General features: G+C 37.2%; 2 protein-coding genes across 2 annotated transcripts in view; one reads left to right on the top strand and one right to left on the bottom strand.

The window, feature by feature from the left end:
* Positions 1-18,958, top strand: part of LOC128861187 (zinc finger protein rotund-like) — a 113,199-nt gene that overhangs the window by 78,657 nt on the left and 15,584 nt on the right. Inside the window, exon 3 of the mRNA XM_054099141.1 lies at positions 11,602-11,697. Coding sequence (XP_053955116.1) covers positions 11,602-11,697 — 96 coding nt within the window. The remainder of the gene's footprint in view (positions 1-11,601; positions 11,698-18,958) is intronic.
* Positions 13,621-17,156, bottom strand: LOC128861621 (modular serine protease-like). Its single transcript, XM_054099882.1, has 2 exons — positions 16,997-17,156; positions 13,621-14,063 (listed from the first exon to the last, which is right to left on the bottom strand). The coding sequence occupies exons 1-2, from the start codon at positions 17,088-17,090 to the stop codon at positions 13,690-13,692; spliced, it is 468 nt and encodes a 155-aa protein (XP_053955857.1). The 5' UTR covers positions 17,091-17,156; the 3' UTR covers positions 13,621-13,689.

The raw sequence follows: 18,958 nt of genomic DNA, 5'->3' as shown, positions 1-18,958 counted from the left end.
ATAAAGGTACAAAAGGATCGTTTGTTACAAGGCGTCGGAGCAACGTGAAAAAGCGAAGACCACTGAATCGATTTGAAGCTGAAAGTGATGTGCCAGGTGTGAGTGCATCTGCTAAAAAATTAAAACAGTCTGATGATGAATTTAATATTGACTATGCTGCTGGTTATTGCATTTTGAATTTTATAATGGTATTTTCAACAATAGCTCAATACATAAAGTGTAAAACGTGTGATGCAGATGTAACTTTTGAGCAAAAAAGTCCACGTGGGCTTGGTTTTAAGATAGTTATCGTATGCCCGAATTGCAATTATGTTGAGGTTCCAAGTTGTAAGTTTATTAATAAAGCCTACGAAATTAATCGACGAATTGTTTTAGCTATGAGAATACTTGGTATAGGGCTCAATGGCATAAAAAAATTCTGTGCTTTTATGGAGTTACCGCGACCTATTTTTCATTCTTTCTATGATAAAATAGTTAACTTGTTACACGTCGCAAGCACTGCTGTTAGAGATATTTCCATGAAGAAAGCAGCAGAAGAAGAGATAAATGAAAGCCGTGAAAAAGGTGAAGAAGGAGGAATTACAGTTTCTGGTGATGGCTCTTGGCGAAAAAGGGGATTCTCGTCTCTTTATGGCGTATCTTCTTTGATTGGATGGCACACGGGTAAAATTATCGATGTATCTGTCAAGTGTAAGTACTGTAAAGCTTGTGAGTACTGGGAAGTTAAAACAAATACGACTGAGTATGAGCAATGGTACTTTAGCCACCAAGAAGAGTGCCAATGTAACCATGAAGGCTCAAGTGGTAAAATGGAAGTTGACTCTATTGTCGAAATGTTTGCCAGATCTGTATCATTGTATAATATTAAATATACCAACTACATCGGTGACGGTGATAGTAAAACGTTTAAGGGAATCGTAGATAGTCATCCATACCAAACTTTTGAGGTAAAAAAAAAGAGTGTGTCGATCACGTGCAAAAACGTATGGGTTCAAGATTAAGAACTTTGAAAAAAAATATGAAAGGCCTTGGAGGCAAAGGCAAATTAACTGCCAAATTAATTGATGAGCTAACAATATATTATGGACTTGCGATACGGCGGAATTCAGACTCTGTGGAAAACATGAAAAGGTGTATTTGGGCGACGCTTTATCATAAAATGTCAACAGACAGAACGCCTATGCATGATACATGCTCAGAAAGTTGGTGTGAATGGAAAAAAGCCAAAGCAGCAGGCACCTTGAAAGATTTTCAGCACAAGCCCTCACTTTCCAACGAAGTTTTTGAGGCCATCAAACCAATATACGAGGACTTAAGTCGAGAAGAATTGTTAAGCCGTTGTTTGGGTGCATTTACTCAAAATGCAAACGAAAGTTTTAACGCAACCGTCTGGAACTTGGCTCCAAAATCCTATTCAAGTGGAAAAAAAGTCTTAGATATTGCAGTTAGCATTGCCACTTGCAACTTTAATGTTGGTATTAAAAGTATTCTGCAAATTATGAAGGTCTTGAAGATTGATATTGGTGCCGAAGCATACAATTTTTGCGTTGAAACCGATGCTAATCGCATCAAACTCGCAGAACGCTCATTGACGGGAGCAGCAAAAGCGGCGCGCTTGGCCGTTAAATCAACAAGAAAAAAAAAAAAGAGCAAAATTTGGATTCAGAAGGGCAACTTTATGGACCTGGGATAGCAGATTAAAGGTAAAAAATTTTATACAGTTGAATTTGTCACTTTTTCATATGTAAAACTCGTTTTCAAATTTAAACCGTGTTTATCTCAAAACGTGATTTTCAAAACTGCACGCAGCATAACACAAACAATTTTTAATATTTTCACTTGTAATTGTACAAGGATCTTTAGAACATTATTCCGCACTGAAATACGTACGGATTTTTTTATTAATTAATTAGAAAAATTTTTATAAACAATTAACGGTTCCATTTTAGATGAAAAATTCTACTTTTGACTTCAAACATCTGCAAAATACACAAATTTCAATATTTCTAAAATCCCGTACGTATTTCTACAGCTATACTCACGTCGATTGAGAAGAATTTTTTTAATTTGGTTTAGGTGGACATTTACGTCAGTTGTACTGCGTGCCGTGAAGTGCCTTTTTCGCAGGGCGCGTTCAGAGATTCACTCCAAAGGCGCCATTTTGTAATATTTTTCAATAAAAATACTTGTAATTACACTTAAATACATGGTTAATAATATACTTAAAAAGTTTTTTCCTAGCACCTTTCTTTCAATGTAAAAAAAATCCTTAAAAAACTGCTTTTTTTACAGTAGCTAGAGTGGCGTAACCCCTTAATGAATTAATTGAAATATAGAAAGAATTTTCATGCCAGGTATAAGTTTTATGTCAAAGTCATCGCAGTAATAAATTTTCCTCAATTATCTCTTCTTTTCTCATTCATCGCGTTTCTTCTGCGCTGGCATAGAACTTGAAAGCACTCATGGTTCCTTTTCCCACTCAACTCGGGCACTGCCAGCGTTTTCTACTATTCCTAGCTTTTTTCATTTTATTTCCAGTCCTATTCATTTCTTACCGTACTCTTTAAAAAGTTGTGGTTGTATTTGTGTGACTGCAGTCAAGAGTCGCGTGTTGCTAAGTGATTGCTTTAGTGAAGTTTTGTTTTGCAGTTTTACTTTGCTCAATGCTTGTGAAGCTTGTAAATTAATTTAATTAATTTAATTAATAATAGCTTTAACATTTAGAATAAAATTGTTGTATTCATCAGTCGCACACGCTTACAGATTTACTGATAACTGATAGTAGAATTTTTGGAATTTTGGGAAATACGGAAATACTTAGCTTTTTATTCAAAAGAACAGTCTGAACAGATTTTCACATTTTCATTTGTAAATTTGTATATTTGTGTATGTAGATATACTCCAGTACAGTACGATGCATACAATATGGATAGTTTTGCACGAGGCCATCAAAATCAAAAAAAGAAAGACTTTCTAGGTTCCCTCATGATCAACCACATTTGAACTCACACCAGGTCGTACGAGTATAGCTTTATACGAGTTGGATCCTACTGGCTTAATATAATATACTAGCAACCCGCCCAGCTTCGCACGGGTATAAAATATATACCCTATGTCACTCACTGAAAAAATGATTAAAATAGATCCAGTAGTTTTGGCTTATTCATTATTGCCCGTGGACCGCACGCGTTAAATTTGGAGTAAAACAATTCTCCTTTCTTTATAGCATGAAGATTTCCTGCTATCTTTGGGATATCTAAATTCATACCCTACATTTTTGCATATTAACTTTTTGCATTTTTACATATGTATTTATTTTATTTTTACAACAATTACTATATTACAGAATGTCTTTATATACAACGTTCATAGCCTTCTTGTCATTAGACAATACAAACATGTTTTCTCTAGAGATTGCTCTTGAAAGAGCGACATACAGTTGGCCATGTGAAAAACAGTCAACACTCAAATCTAAGCCTGCAACGTTGAAGGTTTGACCCTGAGATTTATTAATGGTCATTGCAAAAGATGTCTTTACCGGAAATTGTAAGCGTTTAAATTGGAATGGTAGATCCGATGGTATCAGAGGGATTCGGGGAATCAATACATCTTCTCCGGTACCACATCTTGTGAGTATTGTGCACTCTATTATGAAAGTTTTCAGTGATTTTACCATCAAACGCGTGCCATTGCAAAGTTTAGGTGACTTAGGTTTCTTAATAAAATAACAGGACAACCTATTTTCAGCTCCATTTTGTGAGGAGGGAGTCCAGACGGTTTCAAAGAATTTAGAAATTCTGTAGGAAATTGAACAGCTTCTTCCAAATCGAGAACAGTATCGACCGAGTAGTATATTTTCGTCGGCGCATCAATCTTTGAAATAATCAAGTTATTTACTTTATCTACTTGTTCGTTAGTTGGTGACAGAATAGCTCTTTCTTTAAACCAAGATATTGTCTTATAACTTATGTTATCAATGTCTGGATAGACATTGTTGACTAACTCTTGGATGTTGTCTATCAAAACACAAAGGTTTTCTAGGTTAATCCTTCCCTCACTTTGTGTTAATTTTCCATTGCCAACTTTTAGCAGCATCTCTGGAAATAGCCTGTTCTCACGTGAAGATGACGAAATCCTCATATTAGTTTTAAGCTCTAATTTATTGACATACGACTAAAGGTGGTATCTTTTTAGCGAAGCATTTATTTCGTCAGCACGTGTTCCTCGAGTCACAACTGGTAGGATTTGACGGAAATCTCCTGAGAACAGAATTGTATATCCACCCATAGGTGCATTTTTGTTGCGCAAATCGCGCATTGTCCTATCCAGTGCTTCCACAGACGTCTTGTTTGACATGGTAGCTTCGTCCCAGGCTATTAATGAGCAGTCACTCATCAATTTTCCTGTATTGCTCTGTCTAGAAACACTACAGACGCTGTTATCATCATCGGTGGCGATTTTCAGCGGGTGCTTCATTGTAGAGTGTGTGGTTCGGCCTCTTTCCAAAAGACTCTTTCCAAAAGAGTAGCGGCAATGCCGGATGACGCAACAGCTAACGCAATTTTTCCGGTAGATCTCAATTACTAATTACTGTTGTAATATCTTGAAAAATATTGTTTTTAATTATATGCTGTAAAGAGCCATATACATAGATCTATATGAAAACAACAATGTATTTAAGGTATTTAATTGGATAAGGATTAATGTTGTACCCATTTGTTGAAATCGCTTCGAAAATAAGCTATTAGTTGTCGTAAAAAGTAAATGACAAAAAATGTTATTGTATGGAATTGATAGCAAACTAAACGCGCTCCGAATCAATAAAAACTATTCAAAAACTGTATTTTAATTATGTGCGATTTACTAATATAGAACCTGAAAATAGCGTTTTATTTCGCTGTAAAATTGTATGTACATATAATTACATGGAATTCAGTACACACATAGATACATATGTACATACATATGTCCGAAATGAAATAATGCGAGCGATTCGTAAATACATACATACATACGTCACCATACGATGTAATTCAACATTAATGAGGTGTGGTGAGATTATCGCTTAACGCCTGTTGCTTCATTCGGTTGACAGCGAACACACACACAAACAGCTTTTTTTGGAAAAAGAGCTGCTTTTGTTTAAACAATTTTGGTTAAATAACAAATAAATCAATTATTTTTTTTGATGCAGAACGAAAGTAAATATTTCAAAGTTAAACTTCAAGAAAGTTTCATTTTAATTGGTTGATTCGTTTATGATTTATGGCCGTGAAAACAAAAAAATTATGTTTTTTGCCACATTTTGACCGATTACCACGTCCCCTTTATATATTTCTTCACATTATATAGATATAAACCTTCCTCTTTAATCAATCTATCTTTAAAAAAAAAACCGCATCAAAATCCGTTGCGTAGTTTTAAAGATTTAAGCGTATAAGGGGACATAGGGACAGAAAAAGCGACTTTGTTTTATAATATGTAGTGATACGACTTGTGTTGTTGCTTTGTATGTAAAACGACACTTAAGCGAGTGTTCGTTTTCAATTCGTGTACAGCATAATACGGCTATTATCGCAGGCCTATGATCACTCATAAGAAATCATTTCACACAGGCGGGTATGTGCCACAAATCACCTGGACTGCTGTCAAAGAAGTTGTTGAGCCGGTTTTTAAGGACCTCTTTGTTATCCAAGGTAACACCCTTCATATGGTTTGAGAGGGAGCGAAAAAGATGGTAATCGGTCGGTGTAAGGTCCGCAGGATACGGCGGATGCTGTAGGGTCTCCCATTCGAGCTCTTGGAGTGCGACTTTGACGACTTTTGGAAAATGGCCGCGTGTTGCTCGATGGCAGGCGAGTTACTGAGATGCAATTTGAAGGCGCCTCTCGTTGTTTTTTTCGTTGAGCTCAGGAGGCACCCAGGCTCTCAATTTTTCGGTAAATCCCATTGAGTGAAGGTTGATGAAGATTGAGAATCGTTTTATGATCGCAGTTCATTTTTTCTGCCAATTCACGACTGGTTTCACGACCGTTCTCCTTCAAAAATGATTTGAGACGTTTTTTATCGAATTCAGAAGGACGTCTCTGCGGGACGTGTCTTCGACCTCAAAGTCGCATTTTTTAATTTTGCAAATCATTTCCGGGCTGTAGACTTTTTTGTATTCGGCCAAAACCGACACAGGGTTGCAGCACCACATAAGTAAGTAAATAAGTAAGTACGACAAAAATACAATAAATAAAAAATACAACAAAAAAAAAAAATACACTATATACTAAATAATACTTACCCTTCGCCAAACAGCAAACAAATCATTGTAAAATAAAAGAAAATCTAAAAACGCTACGAACTTATTCCCCAACCCATAAATATTGCAGGCGTGGCTTTTGCACCATTTCACTAATTTTCGTAGTCATACTCCATAAGGCCAAGGCCCTCGTCTTGTCTCCAGTAATAACGCGTTTAATGAATGTTGGGTTGGATTCAGCCTTCGAAATCATGTCTTTGGCGATATCAGCGCGGCCCGTTTTTGTATGAAATTTAAGTTCTCTGGGACCAACTTTGCAGCAACACGGGGCAAACTCAAATCCTGAACGGATCCATAAGCAATGTTCAAGTCTTCTAACTGGTAATCCAGCTCTCTGGAGGCTAATTTGCGGTTATTGATCAACTTTTCTTTCATTTTATTGATGTTTTTTGGATCAGTTTGCCATACCGACGGCCTACTATTACATTCGTCATCCTCGATGGACTCACGATCTCTTCTGAAGGGTTCATGCAACTTGTAAACGGCTGTTTTCTTTACAACTATTTGGCGCGTAATTGGCGAGATAGTCGCATAAGTATACCTGAATGGTAACAATAATTTCACCAAAAGAATTGAAATTTGTAACAGTACACGCGGGAAGCATTTGTAAAATATCTATTCGAACGGCACACAGGGTTTTTAGAAAAACCTTTTTTATGAGAGGCATACACGCAAAGGTTTGCCTTTAGCTATGGAGGGGCGACCTCTATTCGAAAAAAACATTTCCTTTCGTTTGGTGTTTCATGCCCGCAGTGTATCTCGACCCTGGGACCCCCGCGTGGTGGTATCGCGCACTCTCTCGGCCACTGCGGGCACCAGACTCTCTAGACATCTGCATAGGTCCATGAACACATAATGAATGTCGATTAAATATATTTGTTTGACATGAATTTAAAAAGGCGATACCCGCATTTGCGGCGTCTGACGTTTATTTTAAAGAATTTGTTTTTTATTTGCCAAGAATGCAAAGAAAATTGCATAAAAAACTTAAACAATACAAACTAGTAGCCCAACATGAAATTAAAAAAAAATGCTATTTGACCTTGATACTTACCCATAACTCTATGGAAATTGTGCCATATAAAAGTTTGTGCTTCTATATGTTTGATGATGCGAAAGGGTGGGCCTTCGAAAAAATGACTTAGAAATTTTTACACATAACTATGTGCATATGTACATACATATGTATGTTTTTGTTTGGTTGCTTCAATTTATTTCACTTATTTACTTTTGGATTCAAACACACACAAGTCAACCGCTATGCTTTCGTTCAATTTAATCAACACCGTTAAATCTGATCGTCTATTTTTCAAGCTAATCTGTCGCGTATTTTGTATTTTGTCAATGGCTGTTCGTGCATTTTTCTATATTTCTATTCTATATATTTGCTTTTTGTGAAGGATTTACGACTTTTATAAAATATTTTTAGAAGCAATAATCCGAAAGATTAATCGCGTTTGTGGTGGCTCTAAAAATATCATACATTTTTATTACTAGGATTTACGGGATTTGTTCATTGGTATGGAATTATTTGTTTTTTAATACATACAAATACTTTATTTGCAAAAAAACGACCAACTATCAGACGTTAACGGATGTCTGTGCAATGACGCAAGAAATTCTATATATAATTGATACATTTTTTACTGTACAGACACTTGACAGGAAATCATGAGATAAGCGTAGGAGAAGCAACTTCAATTTTTTAAGCCTCGAAGGCTTTTCGACTAATTTATGTTTTGGATTGGGGAATAAGTTTGTAGCGTAGAATTGGAATACCCAGAAGGCAAAAATGAATATTTTCGACACCTACTCTTCTTTGCTTTTCATCGAGGTCAAAAAGCTGCCGAAGTAGTCCGGGACATTTGCGACGTGTATGGAGAAGGTGTCACAGGCGAGTCTTATAGTACTTACTTACTTATGTGGCGCTGCAACTGTGTGTCAGTTTTGGCCAAATCCCCTGCGCTCATTGGGGCAAGTCTAGAGCACGGAAATGATTTGCAAAATTGAAAAATGCCGAATATGAGGTCGAAGACACGTCCCGCAGGGGAAGACCTTCTGAATTCGATGAAAAACGTCTCAAATCACTTTTGAAGGAGAACGGTCGTCAAACCAGTCGTAAATTGGCGGAAAAAATGAACTGCGATCATAAAACGACTCTCAATCTTCATCAACCTTCATTCAATGGGATTTACCGAAGAATTTAGCGCTTGGGTGCCTTACGAGCTCAACAAAGAAAATAACGAAAGTTGCCTCTAATTACTTCTCAGTAACTCGCCTGCTATCGATCAACACGCGGCCATGTTGCACAAGTCGGCAAAGTCGCATTCCAACAGCGCGAATGGGAGATCCTTCAGCATCAGCCATATCCTCCGGACATTGCACCGACCGATTACCATCTTTTCCGCTCCCTCTCACACCGTATGAAGGGCGTTACCTTCGATAACAAAAAGGTCCTTACAAACTGGGCTAACAACTTCTTTGACATCAGGCCAGGTGATTTGTGGCAAATTTTTAACTTATTGAAATAATTATTGTTTTTTGTTGAAATAAGAGCCTTCGGAAAAAACGCTACGAATTTATTCCTCAACCCAATATATGACTACTGAATGTGAGTTCAGAGTCGGAAAATACCACCTGATCTTTATTAGTGTTTAGGTATTATCTAAGGTATTCGATTTTCTTAAAAAAAATTAATTGAAAGCACTTGTCTGTATTCAAATATAAATGATTTTTCCCGCACCAAGAATATACTCCCTCTATGGCAGATTGCAATAAAACTGTATCTTCTGCATTCGATATGGCGGAGTAAATTTTAATATTATTAGCGTAAAGGAGAAATTTCGAAAAGTGAAAACATAAACGTTTATCATTAGCAAAAATTATAAAGAGAAGTGTGCCAATAATATTACCTTGAGGAGCACCAGCTGATACCTGGCAAGGATGGGAAATTGTGTTTTCCAGCGCAACTGAGCAGATCCTACCGGACAAATATGGTTTCATTCAAGTTAGGAAGGTGGAATGAACAGCGAAATACGCTAATTTATGCAAAATTTATTTTATTTATCAAAAACCTTCGAAGAGACAGTGCAGATGGCATCTACTGAATAGCCAGCCTCAGCCAGCTATCGATACACTCCTTAGAAAAAATTGTAATGTTTGGAACCGTAGGATGTCCACCCACTTTAAAAAGATATTGATAAAGTAAAAACCAGCTTTGTCTTAAAAACTGTCTCAATTAATTTAGAAATTTTTATCAATTTCGTAATCGGTCCACAGTTTGTGATGCCATTCTTATGGCCAGTTTTGAAGATTGGAGCTATGGAAATAAACCAGCATAGATCGATTTAATAAAAATTAACATTAATGGCCTTATAAGCGAGAAGCAGTTTTTAAGGACAGGTGAAAGACCATCAACATCGGTTATGAATGGGGGTTTCAGTGTTGCAATCGCTTCTTGAACACTCATTTCTAACACGGATAACGCGCTGAAGGACGAAGAAGAATCTGAAAAACCTAAATAGCTTAGGTTAATATCCGAATCGCTCACAAAATTTGCACTATAAACCTACGCAAATAGATTTGGCATTTCTCCTGCTGTGTCTGTAAAATATGGAGTGTGGCAAATTTGATGTCGATTTAGATATTTCAAACGTTTTTACAGAAAGCAGAAAAAAAAAATTAAAATAAAAAAAGCGTCAAGGCCATCAAAGTTATGAAAGGAAAATAGAAACACCGGCAAACCGCCAACTGCCATCAGTTGCAGTGTGTTGAGCATAAATAACAGACCCAATGAAATCAAATAATAAAGACAACCATTTTCTAGGCCATTTGCAGCGCTTACCAAAAAAATTTAAATAAAAAATAAAAAAATGTTGGCATAAAAATCGCGGCAAATAGCGCAAACAATAAAAAATAAAAAGTAAGAGAATCAATAAAAGTCGCAAAAAATGCAAATTCTAAAAAATGTTAGCCTAGCCGCAAGTATTACCAACTCAGTCATAAAAAATCCGTCACATACACACATACACACAATTGCTCATGAGTGCACACAAATCAATTTGGCGTGATTTAGAAAAAATACCGTTAGTCACTTCCGGCCAGCCACCCTCGCACGCCACCATTCACTCAGCCAGCCAGGCATGTCGCCAATTTCTATTCTCTATTTGACATTTGTGCTTAGATTGGCCGTCAAAATGAACTAACGTGGCAATTGAATTTGTATTTTGCGCACTTTTATGTTTATTTTGCAGTTGTTGTTGTCGGCAGCCGGCACACGGAAATTGTGCGCCGCTCACATTTGGTTTTTTGTTTGTTTTTTCTAGTATATTTTATTATTTTTTTGCATTCAGAATTTCCGCCGTCGATGTGCGCTCCATTTTCTAGGTTATCGACATTTGTTTACATACTTTTAGGTGCTAGGACTTTGTGAATTTCACTTTTAAGATTTTTTACTATTCTTTGTGTGTTTGTATTCGCTTTTTCAGTATTTTTGCTTACCACACGTTTTTCAGTAATAGAAATTTAATAGCAAGAAAAATACAAAAAAATACAAAAAAAAAACGAAAACAAGACAGACCCGAAAAAAATTGACGCGGCGCGCGATGTTCAATGTCTGTGGCCACGTTTGCGGGCAGTAATAAAAATGTGGAGTGAGAAAAACAAGCAGAAGCAAAAAATTACGGCTTCTATTTTTTACGACATAGAAATGAAGTTGAAAAAAAAATTAGGCATTAGAAAAAATTAGTAACGCCAGTTGCTTTGCTTTGTTTTATTAAGCCGACAATGTCGTGCGGTTGCGTGAGGTTGTATGCGTGCGAGTCGGAATCGCACAAAAGCGCATACGTGCATACATATATACATTCGTATATACCTAGACGGATATTTTTATATTTCTAAATTTAGTTGGATTTGCGAAAGCCTCCTCTTTATTTGCTTGCTGTAAAAGCTGCAAATTGGCAATGAAAGTGTTTAACGGTAGATAAAACAAAAGCGCAGTTTGCATTTTGGAGTGGCACTATTTTTTTTCTTGGCAATCGGAGTTCTATGCTGTTACTGTGCGTGTTGGTTACTTTTTCTAAGCCTATTGCTGTTAATTGCTAGTATTCTGCTGTTTTTGCGCTTCAATCCTTCGGTCGCTGTTTACTTTTGATTCTTCTAGTGATTTCATTTTCTACTAAGAATTAATATTGACACTAATTCCTCTATTTCTTCTTCTTCTTTCGCCTTTCGTATTTTTTTCTTTCTTATTTCTTTATTTTATACTCATTTGTTGCTGCCTCTTCCTGGCACAGTGTGGACAACATGGCAAAGAAATTGCTGACTATAATGGTTGGCCATCCGCTGCAGCCACACGCAGCCACATGTCGGCCATCAAACAAGGATATGAGGTATTTACTTTTATCAATTATGACTATGTCCTTTACTAAAATTATGATACATATCGTCAGATGGTGTTCGAAACTTCTTAAATATACCTTTTTCTATATAGTAGCCAAAGGTTGTACCCAAGATCCGATTGCAGTCTTGCTATCAGCCATCATTCAGCTATATTAAGTGACTCAAAACTGCGCGAAGGGGAGGGTGACTTTGCACGGAGACCACTCAGTAGCTCGCGGATATTTTTTAAGAGTTTGAGAACTTAAAATGGTAATAAAAAACTGAAATATTATAAGAATGAAGTGGATTTCAGGTTTTTGGATATGACGTCCGGCATATGGCCGCTGCGGCTACGAGTTACATGATTTAATCGATTAGTTCAATTGTTGACTATTTTTTCCAATAAATCTGGACGTATGGCGTTAATTATGGCTTGAATATTGGCTTGTAACGCTTCAAGACCTGCTGGTTTGTCGCCGTAAGCCAATGACTTTACATAACCCAAGGCATTCATTCGCATGATCGAAAGGGCTACAACCAATTCTGGAAAGAAAGTTGTCACCAAATTGATTATGCAATAAATCGATTGTTAAGGGCGCTGTATGGAAAGTTGCGCCGTCTGCCGTCGATGTTTAGCTGATTAATATTTGGAAACAGCTTTGTCGGGCGGGAAAGGTTTATTAGCAAGCGTGATTCGTCGGTTTATTTCCATGCTGACATCGTTGTCCGGTGAAATGCTGGATCCAAAACGCCGTGTATCTTTCCTAGTGGACAGCATATACTTCGTCTTGTCCTCGTTAACCGCAAGACCCACTCTAATTACAACATCAACATTAGTAACATCTCGCTTACGATTTTCTATGCTGGACAGCACATACAATTGTCCAGCTCAGTTTTGGTGGCAATAGTGCCATTTCGACGAAACCTTCGCAGTACCCCTTCCATGAGGAAGTTGAAGAGGTTGCCCAATAGTGGATCGCCATGTCTAAAGCCTCGCTCGGTATTGAAAGGTTCGGAGAGGTCTTTTCCTACCTTGACAGAGCTAGACGTGCTGCTCAATGGCATTGTGCAAAGACGAATCAAACCTTACCGAACAGAAATGTGAACACAGTTTGCCATTCTTAGCTGTAAAACTATCGATACCAGTAGTTCTCATTCAGCTAGAAAACACTCGTTACTTTAAGATATCAAGCTCATCAGCTCATCAGCTTGGCATCTTTCTTTACTAAAATTTTTAGTTATATAATATATATAAACAAGTCGTTCCGAGTCTAGTAAGCCCAATAGTAAGCAATTTTATGGGTGTATTGTAAATTTATGTCGAAAAAATACCTTTCGAATGCCCAAAATTAAAAAAAAAAAACAAATTAGAGCCAATAGGGCGGACGAGTTGTCATCGGAAAAATTTTAGCTGAGTAACTTGAAACTTGTAACTCGGCGGTTTTTGTGGCCGCTGTACATGAGTTTGAAGTGGATTTTTCCAAATTCGAAATGGGCTTAACATCTTAGATACTCCATGCTCTATCTCTCATCTAGGCAGCTTCTGCCTAGCCTAGCCTATGCGCGTGTCTACCTAAAGGGCAGTTCACAGTTATAACAGACGGCAGTGTGGTAAGGGTATGGTTATTTTGGCTTAACAGGGATGCTATGCGCTGATATCTACTGTGCGATTATGCCATTTTGAATTCGCCTTTCTTAAAAGTTTCTCAAAAAGAGGTAGCTTACATGTTTCTAGGGGTATACCGGTAATATTCTCAATGTTCTCGTTAGAAAGTGAGATGTCGAGCCTCGATAGTTCATCAGCCCTAATGCCACAATGCCCAGGAACACATTTTTAATTCAAAAATTCTTTGTGCTCTAAACGCGTCATACTGTTCTACGTTTACCTGAAATGCGTAATTTGTATACCCACAGAATTTTGTATACCTACTAAATCTGTTTGTCTAATCCATTTTTCTTTATTTCTTCATTTAAATCTGTAAGTCTGCCATGTGGTTAATAAATCATTGACATAACGGTGGATACTCATCGCTTTGATCGGGACAATCAAATTTGCCATCACATTTTCCATCAAAATTAATGCATCCGCCATAGCCACACTGGAATTTCGTATTGGGGCATGGTTTCGTATTGGGGCATAATGCGAAAGTTTCATCGCTGCCATCCACACAGTCGAATTTTTGATCGCAGGTTATTTGGTGTGGTATGCAGGCGCCATAGGAACACTTGAAATCGCTATTAGCGCATTCTGCTTCCTTGCACATTTGTTCCGATTCATCCGATCCATCCGGGCAGTCCTTGAAACCATTGCAGAAATAGGTGTCTTCAATGCAAGTGCCATCATCACATTGCGATCCACTGCAGCCTTCGAAATCAACTAAAAATAAATGTGAATATTTATTACAGCGGGTTGTTGTTGTTTTAACAGCATAAACATTCTCTATAAATTACAGTACTGCTGAAGTGGCAGTCCTTGGCCGGTTATAAACACCTTAGAGCAGGTCGAATTGCTCAGTGGAAGATGGCGCATAGCAACGCATCAAATCACTCAAAGCAGCCACTTTCCTGGTTCTATAATTAAAAAATTACTTTATCTTGCATACACCATATGTATTTAGAAATACGCTGCTTTATATTACAATACATTTTTTTTTTTGTAACATTTTTTCATTTTGTGAAACTCAGAATCCTCTTCATAATGCAAAAGGTCTGTTTCACATGCTGCAAGATGTTTCGGTGGGCCTTCTTCTCCACTTCCTTCTGCTGCGCTAATTCCACAGACGAAACAGCAGTTGGTATCTTATGGAAGCTGTTTCATGGCAAGCAGGTGTGATAACCCTTATCTGCTCTTCTCGTCGAAAACGATACTTCACCTATAATCTTCTTAAATTCTTATGGAAACCATTTGCCCGAAATTCAATCAAATTCCTTGAATTTGTGCAAACCATAAGTTTGCTCAGTTTAAAGTATTTTTGGTTGCTTAAAAATATTTGCAGTGGCTTTTATTTAAAAACGTACGTGCGCTACCCTCAAGCGTCGTTTTTGCAGCATACGAGAAAACATTACTTTAAGTCGACTCTTTGTGGGTGGCGAAGATATTTGAGACTGGTTTGTGAAATGACGCATAAAAGAAGTAAGGCAGGAAAAAATAAGATGAGTAAACCAAAATAGAGAGCTCTTCTAAATGAAAGTAGTAATGCAGATAGTGGTAGTCTCTTTGATATTAGTGCTGAAATTTTAAGCCAGTAGCGTCTGGATGAGAATAATACTTCAAGCACTAGTAGTGCACCTGATGATTTTAAAAATATCAGCCCGTTGTATATTAAACAAAAAAAAAACATTATAGAGAATCGTTTCAGTCTCAATGTGAATGATTTAGAAGTGAGATTATTATTTCACGTACGACCCGATTTAGAAAATTTCGATTAATGATATCAGCAATTCGTTTATCTTATTTTTCTCTTGTGTATACGTATTTCTCCAATGCTTTTGGCAGAGTTAAATTCCTTGTTAGGAAATTAGCATGTGTGGTTGTTGTTGACAACTATCAAATATTGTCAGCTGGAGTCCCACAAGGTAGTATTTTGGGTTCTTTGCTATTTACATAAATGACATAAAAAACTGTTTTTCAAATGCTATGTTTTGATTTTATGATGACCTTAACGTTCTGGTAGGCACCCCGGTTTGGCCAGACCTTTTTCGAGTTTGGACGAGAATTTAACATATTTATATTATTGCTAACTACTTGAGCTTCCAAGTAGCTTCCAAAAATTTAATTTTCGATTTATGATATAACCTTTTAAGGGCATCAAATCATTTAAAATGGTGTTTTTCGGGTGTTTCTTTAAAAACGAAAAAGTTTCCAGTATTTTATTTTTTGATCCATTGGTAAAAACTAAAGTTTTTGGCCCCACGTTAAAAAAGTCGCCAGCCTTCAAAAAATGGTCTTCCAAAAAAAGGCATTTATATATGAGCACAACAACCGGAAAGGATGTTGCTGAAATCACGGGGAGCCGGCCTAAACGATCGCTAAGTGCGAATTAATGGCCAGGAAGAATCTATGCGCTTTTTTGGGATCGAACGGGAATCATATCCTCAACCCTTTTGTTTGTGGATTTTTCCGTCGAATGATGCAAAGGGTTCAAGCTATTCCTATCGGACCGAACTGTGTGTGATATATAACACAACAACAACAACAAAATTAATAATGACAACAACACTAATAATACTAATAGCAACAACAATAGTAATAATAATAAAATAAGTGAGTCTATCATTTTGCGGTTGCTACTAATCTGCCGAAATAGTCAAAGAAATTCGATGCAGTCGCGGAACCCCTATACCGGAAATTACTTATAAACGTTAAATTGAAATTTGCCATTAGCTCAAAAAGCTCTGGCTATTTCAATAATTTCTTATGATTTATTTTAATAAAAATTCTTCTTTGGTGGGATAGTGAAAATTTGCGTTAAGCGTTCAACAGCATTTATTTTCAAAAAGTTTTAAATAAGTTTGTTTTGGATTTTAATTTGGGGTCGATCAAAAGCGAAACTATAAGTAAAATGCACATAAATGTTTGCAAAAATCTGCAATTTCTCTTTCAAAAAACGCACCCAGATGTTGATTTAAAAGAAAATGTGTAAAAATTTAGATTATTTCAGGTTTCACTCTTTCAAAATACGGCTCTTAACAATTATATGCGAAAAATGTTAACATTCAAATATCCACCATGAGTACGTCTACAAGTAAAATTCGCCAAGCAATCCATCAGTCGATTCATGAATGCCTAATCGCTGAGAATGTCGAGATATCGGTTTTTAAGGCTGTTCCGCAACACCTTGCACTAGAGCAGAAATATTATCAACAGGACGTCCAGTTTTTGGTTTGCCAGTCCTTTTGCTATATTCGAAAGAAGCAGTTCTTTAAAAGTTGTTCATCAACCTTTGAATTGTCGACTCATTTAAATGATTGTTCCCACGAGTTTTGTGTTATTTTGTTCTTAAAGCTCGACCATTTGCATAATAAATTTCAATAATTTTAACTCGTTGCGTTCTATTCTGTAAAATTGTACAACTGGCTACGTAACAAATCTCAAAGACGATATAAGAAAGGTACCGTCTAGGAATTATTCATTACCGCAGTTTAGTGACACCTTTTTTACAGAATCTGCATTCTTATCTCCTATTTTAAATCCCTTCTACGTACGTTTAACCAATTAAAACACACACTCGTAAACATACACATACACAGCATTGTTGTAACTTCACTTTTAATGAATACAGTACCACTCAAAACTCATTTGCCACATACCCTCCGTAATCTCAATACTTGTAACAAAGAAAACATGGCCGAGGAATATTAATGTTGCAGCAAACATATTTCGTTCCCAAATATATATATACATGTATGGATGTACTATACGTTTATATGCCAAATAACTGTGAAGCTCCGATTCAGCCTTTCAAGTTGCCTTGCAAAGAAATACTGATTAAGATTTTTAATTCGGTAAATTCATAAGAGAAAAATAAACCCGAAGTGGTTACGGCACTTACCCATATACTCGTACATTTATGAGCGTATTAATGTGTGTGTGACTTTGATATAATTACGTATGATTTCTTTGATTTTCGAGTGCATTTCAGCCATGCAAAAGCTTCTCACATAAAAACATACCCCATCCGGATGTGGCGTAAACTGTAGGTCTCTACTTTTTCTGGAACAACATCAAGGCACGCATACCACAAATAGGAAGAGCAGCGCAAAAAATGGTTTTAAGTGACGGAGTCTTTACTTTGATATTTACGCGCTCCATTGCTTGTCTGTTTGCATATTTAAGCTGACTGGACTACAATTGCCACATATGATTGGCTTACGACGTCATTGGCAAAACTTACAAATCTACCCATAGGTTGACTAATTTTGCGCTGCTTCGTATGCACATATAATAATATAGAATTAATTTTTGCTGTAAGTCAACTCCGCCGACGGTATTACCTCCTCTATTAATCAATGTTGATATTTTTAGGCCCAGTCAATTTAGCTCTTGAGCTTCTGGTAATAGCATAAAATGTTCGCGCTCAGTTTTGCGAAATGCTACTCTAGTGAACGTTTTTGGTCATATTTATATAAAAAGAGATCAATCTGGTAATGCCGTGCCACCGAATTCGCTCGAAGCTCATGGGTTAAGGGGGAAAAAATGCTTGAAAGCAGCCCTGAGCCATATTTCCAATTTGGTGTTATAATTATTTCGTATATTAGTATCTTATACTTATCTTATTCTAGTGAGAACGTTGAATTTTTTCCCAAAAGCCAATGAAGTTGTTGAAGCCTAGTCCTGATTTCGTGATGCTTTGGCCGATTATGGCCGAGTTTAACAAAGCGCGCCAGTCGTTTCTTTCTCGTGCTAACCGGCGCCAGTTGGACACACCAAGTGAAGTCAATTCCTTCTCCATCTGATCGTGCCAGCGCAAAGAAGGCCTTCCTTTTCCTCTGCTATCACCAGCTGGTGGCGTATTGAATTCTTTCAGAACCGGAGCGTTTGTATCACTTCGGGCGACATGACCCAGCCAACGTAACCGCTGGATCTTTATTCGCTGCACTATGTCTATATCGTCGTTAAGCTCATACAGCTCATCGTTCCAACGCCTCCGATATTCGCCGTCGCCAACATGGAAAGGTTTAATTTTCGCAGAATTTTTATCTCACTCCAAGTGACGCTTCATCGGATACTGTAATCGTCCATGCGCCATACGTTAGGACGGGCATGATGAGAGCCTTGGAGTGTGTTTGTTTTGTTCGTCGAGAGAGGACTTTCCTACTCATTTGCCTACCTAGTCCAAAGTAGCACTTGTTGGCAAGAGAGATTCTACGTTGGATTTCCAGGCTGACATTCTTATCGGGGTTAATGCTGGTTCCTAAATAAACTTTTCAAAACCTTGAAATCATAACTGTCATCAGTGATGTGGGTGCCGATACGCGAGTGCGCCGACTGTTTGTTTGATGACAGGAGGTACTTCGTTTTGTCCTCGTTCACCACCAGACCTATTCGCTTTGCCTCTTTATCAAGTTTGAAGAAGGCAGATGTGTAACCTCCAGTTAAGTTTATTACCTATAATCATACCCAAATATTTTGTCTTTGTATCGTGGTGAATTTGTTTATTCTTTATGAATGTTGGGTTGCATTGTTTTCTTCTCTTGTGCATGTGACGTGGGCGGTTTTATCTTAGTTTATTTCAATTCCCATTTCTCGAGCCATTGAATGCTGTTAAGTAA

The sequence above is a fragment of the Anastrepha ludens genome, chromosome 2, assembly GCF_028408465.1.
Source record: "Anastrepha ludens isolate Willacy chromosome 2, idAnaLude1.1, whole genome shotgun sequence".
NCBI lineage: Eukaryota > Metazoa > Arthropoda > Insecta > Diptera > Tephritidae > Anastrepha > Anastrepha ludens.
Note: the sequence above shows the minus strand (reverse complement) of the source record. Positions and strands in the feature narration are given on the sequence as shown.

Excerpts from the sequence above, each read along its gene's own strand:
- LOC128861621 (XM_054099882.1), bottom strand. The coding sequence starts at position 17,090 with ATGTATATATATATTTGGGAACGAAATATGTTTGCTGCAACATTAATA. Across the intron at positions 14,064-16,996 it reads AAGTATTGAGATTACGGAGG|TTGATTTCGAAGGCTGCAGT; the intron begins GTATGTGGCAAA and ends ATTTATTTTTAG.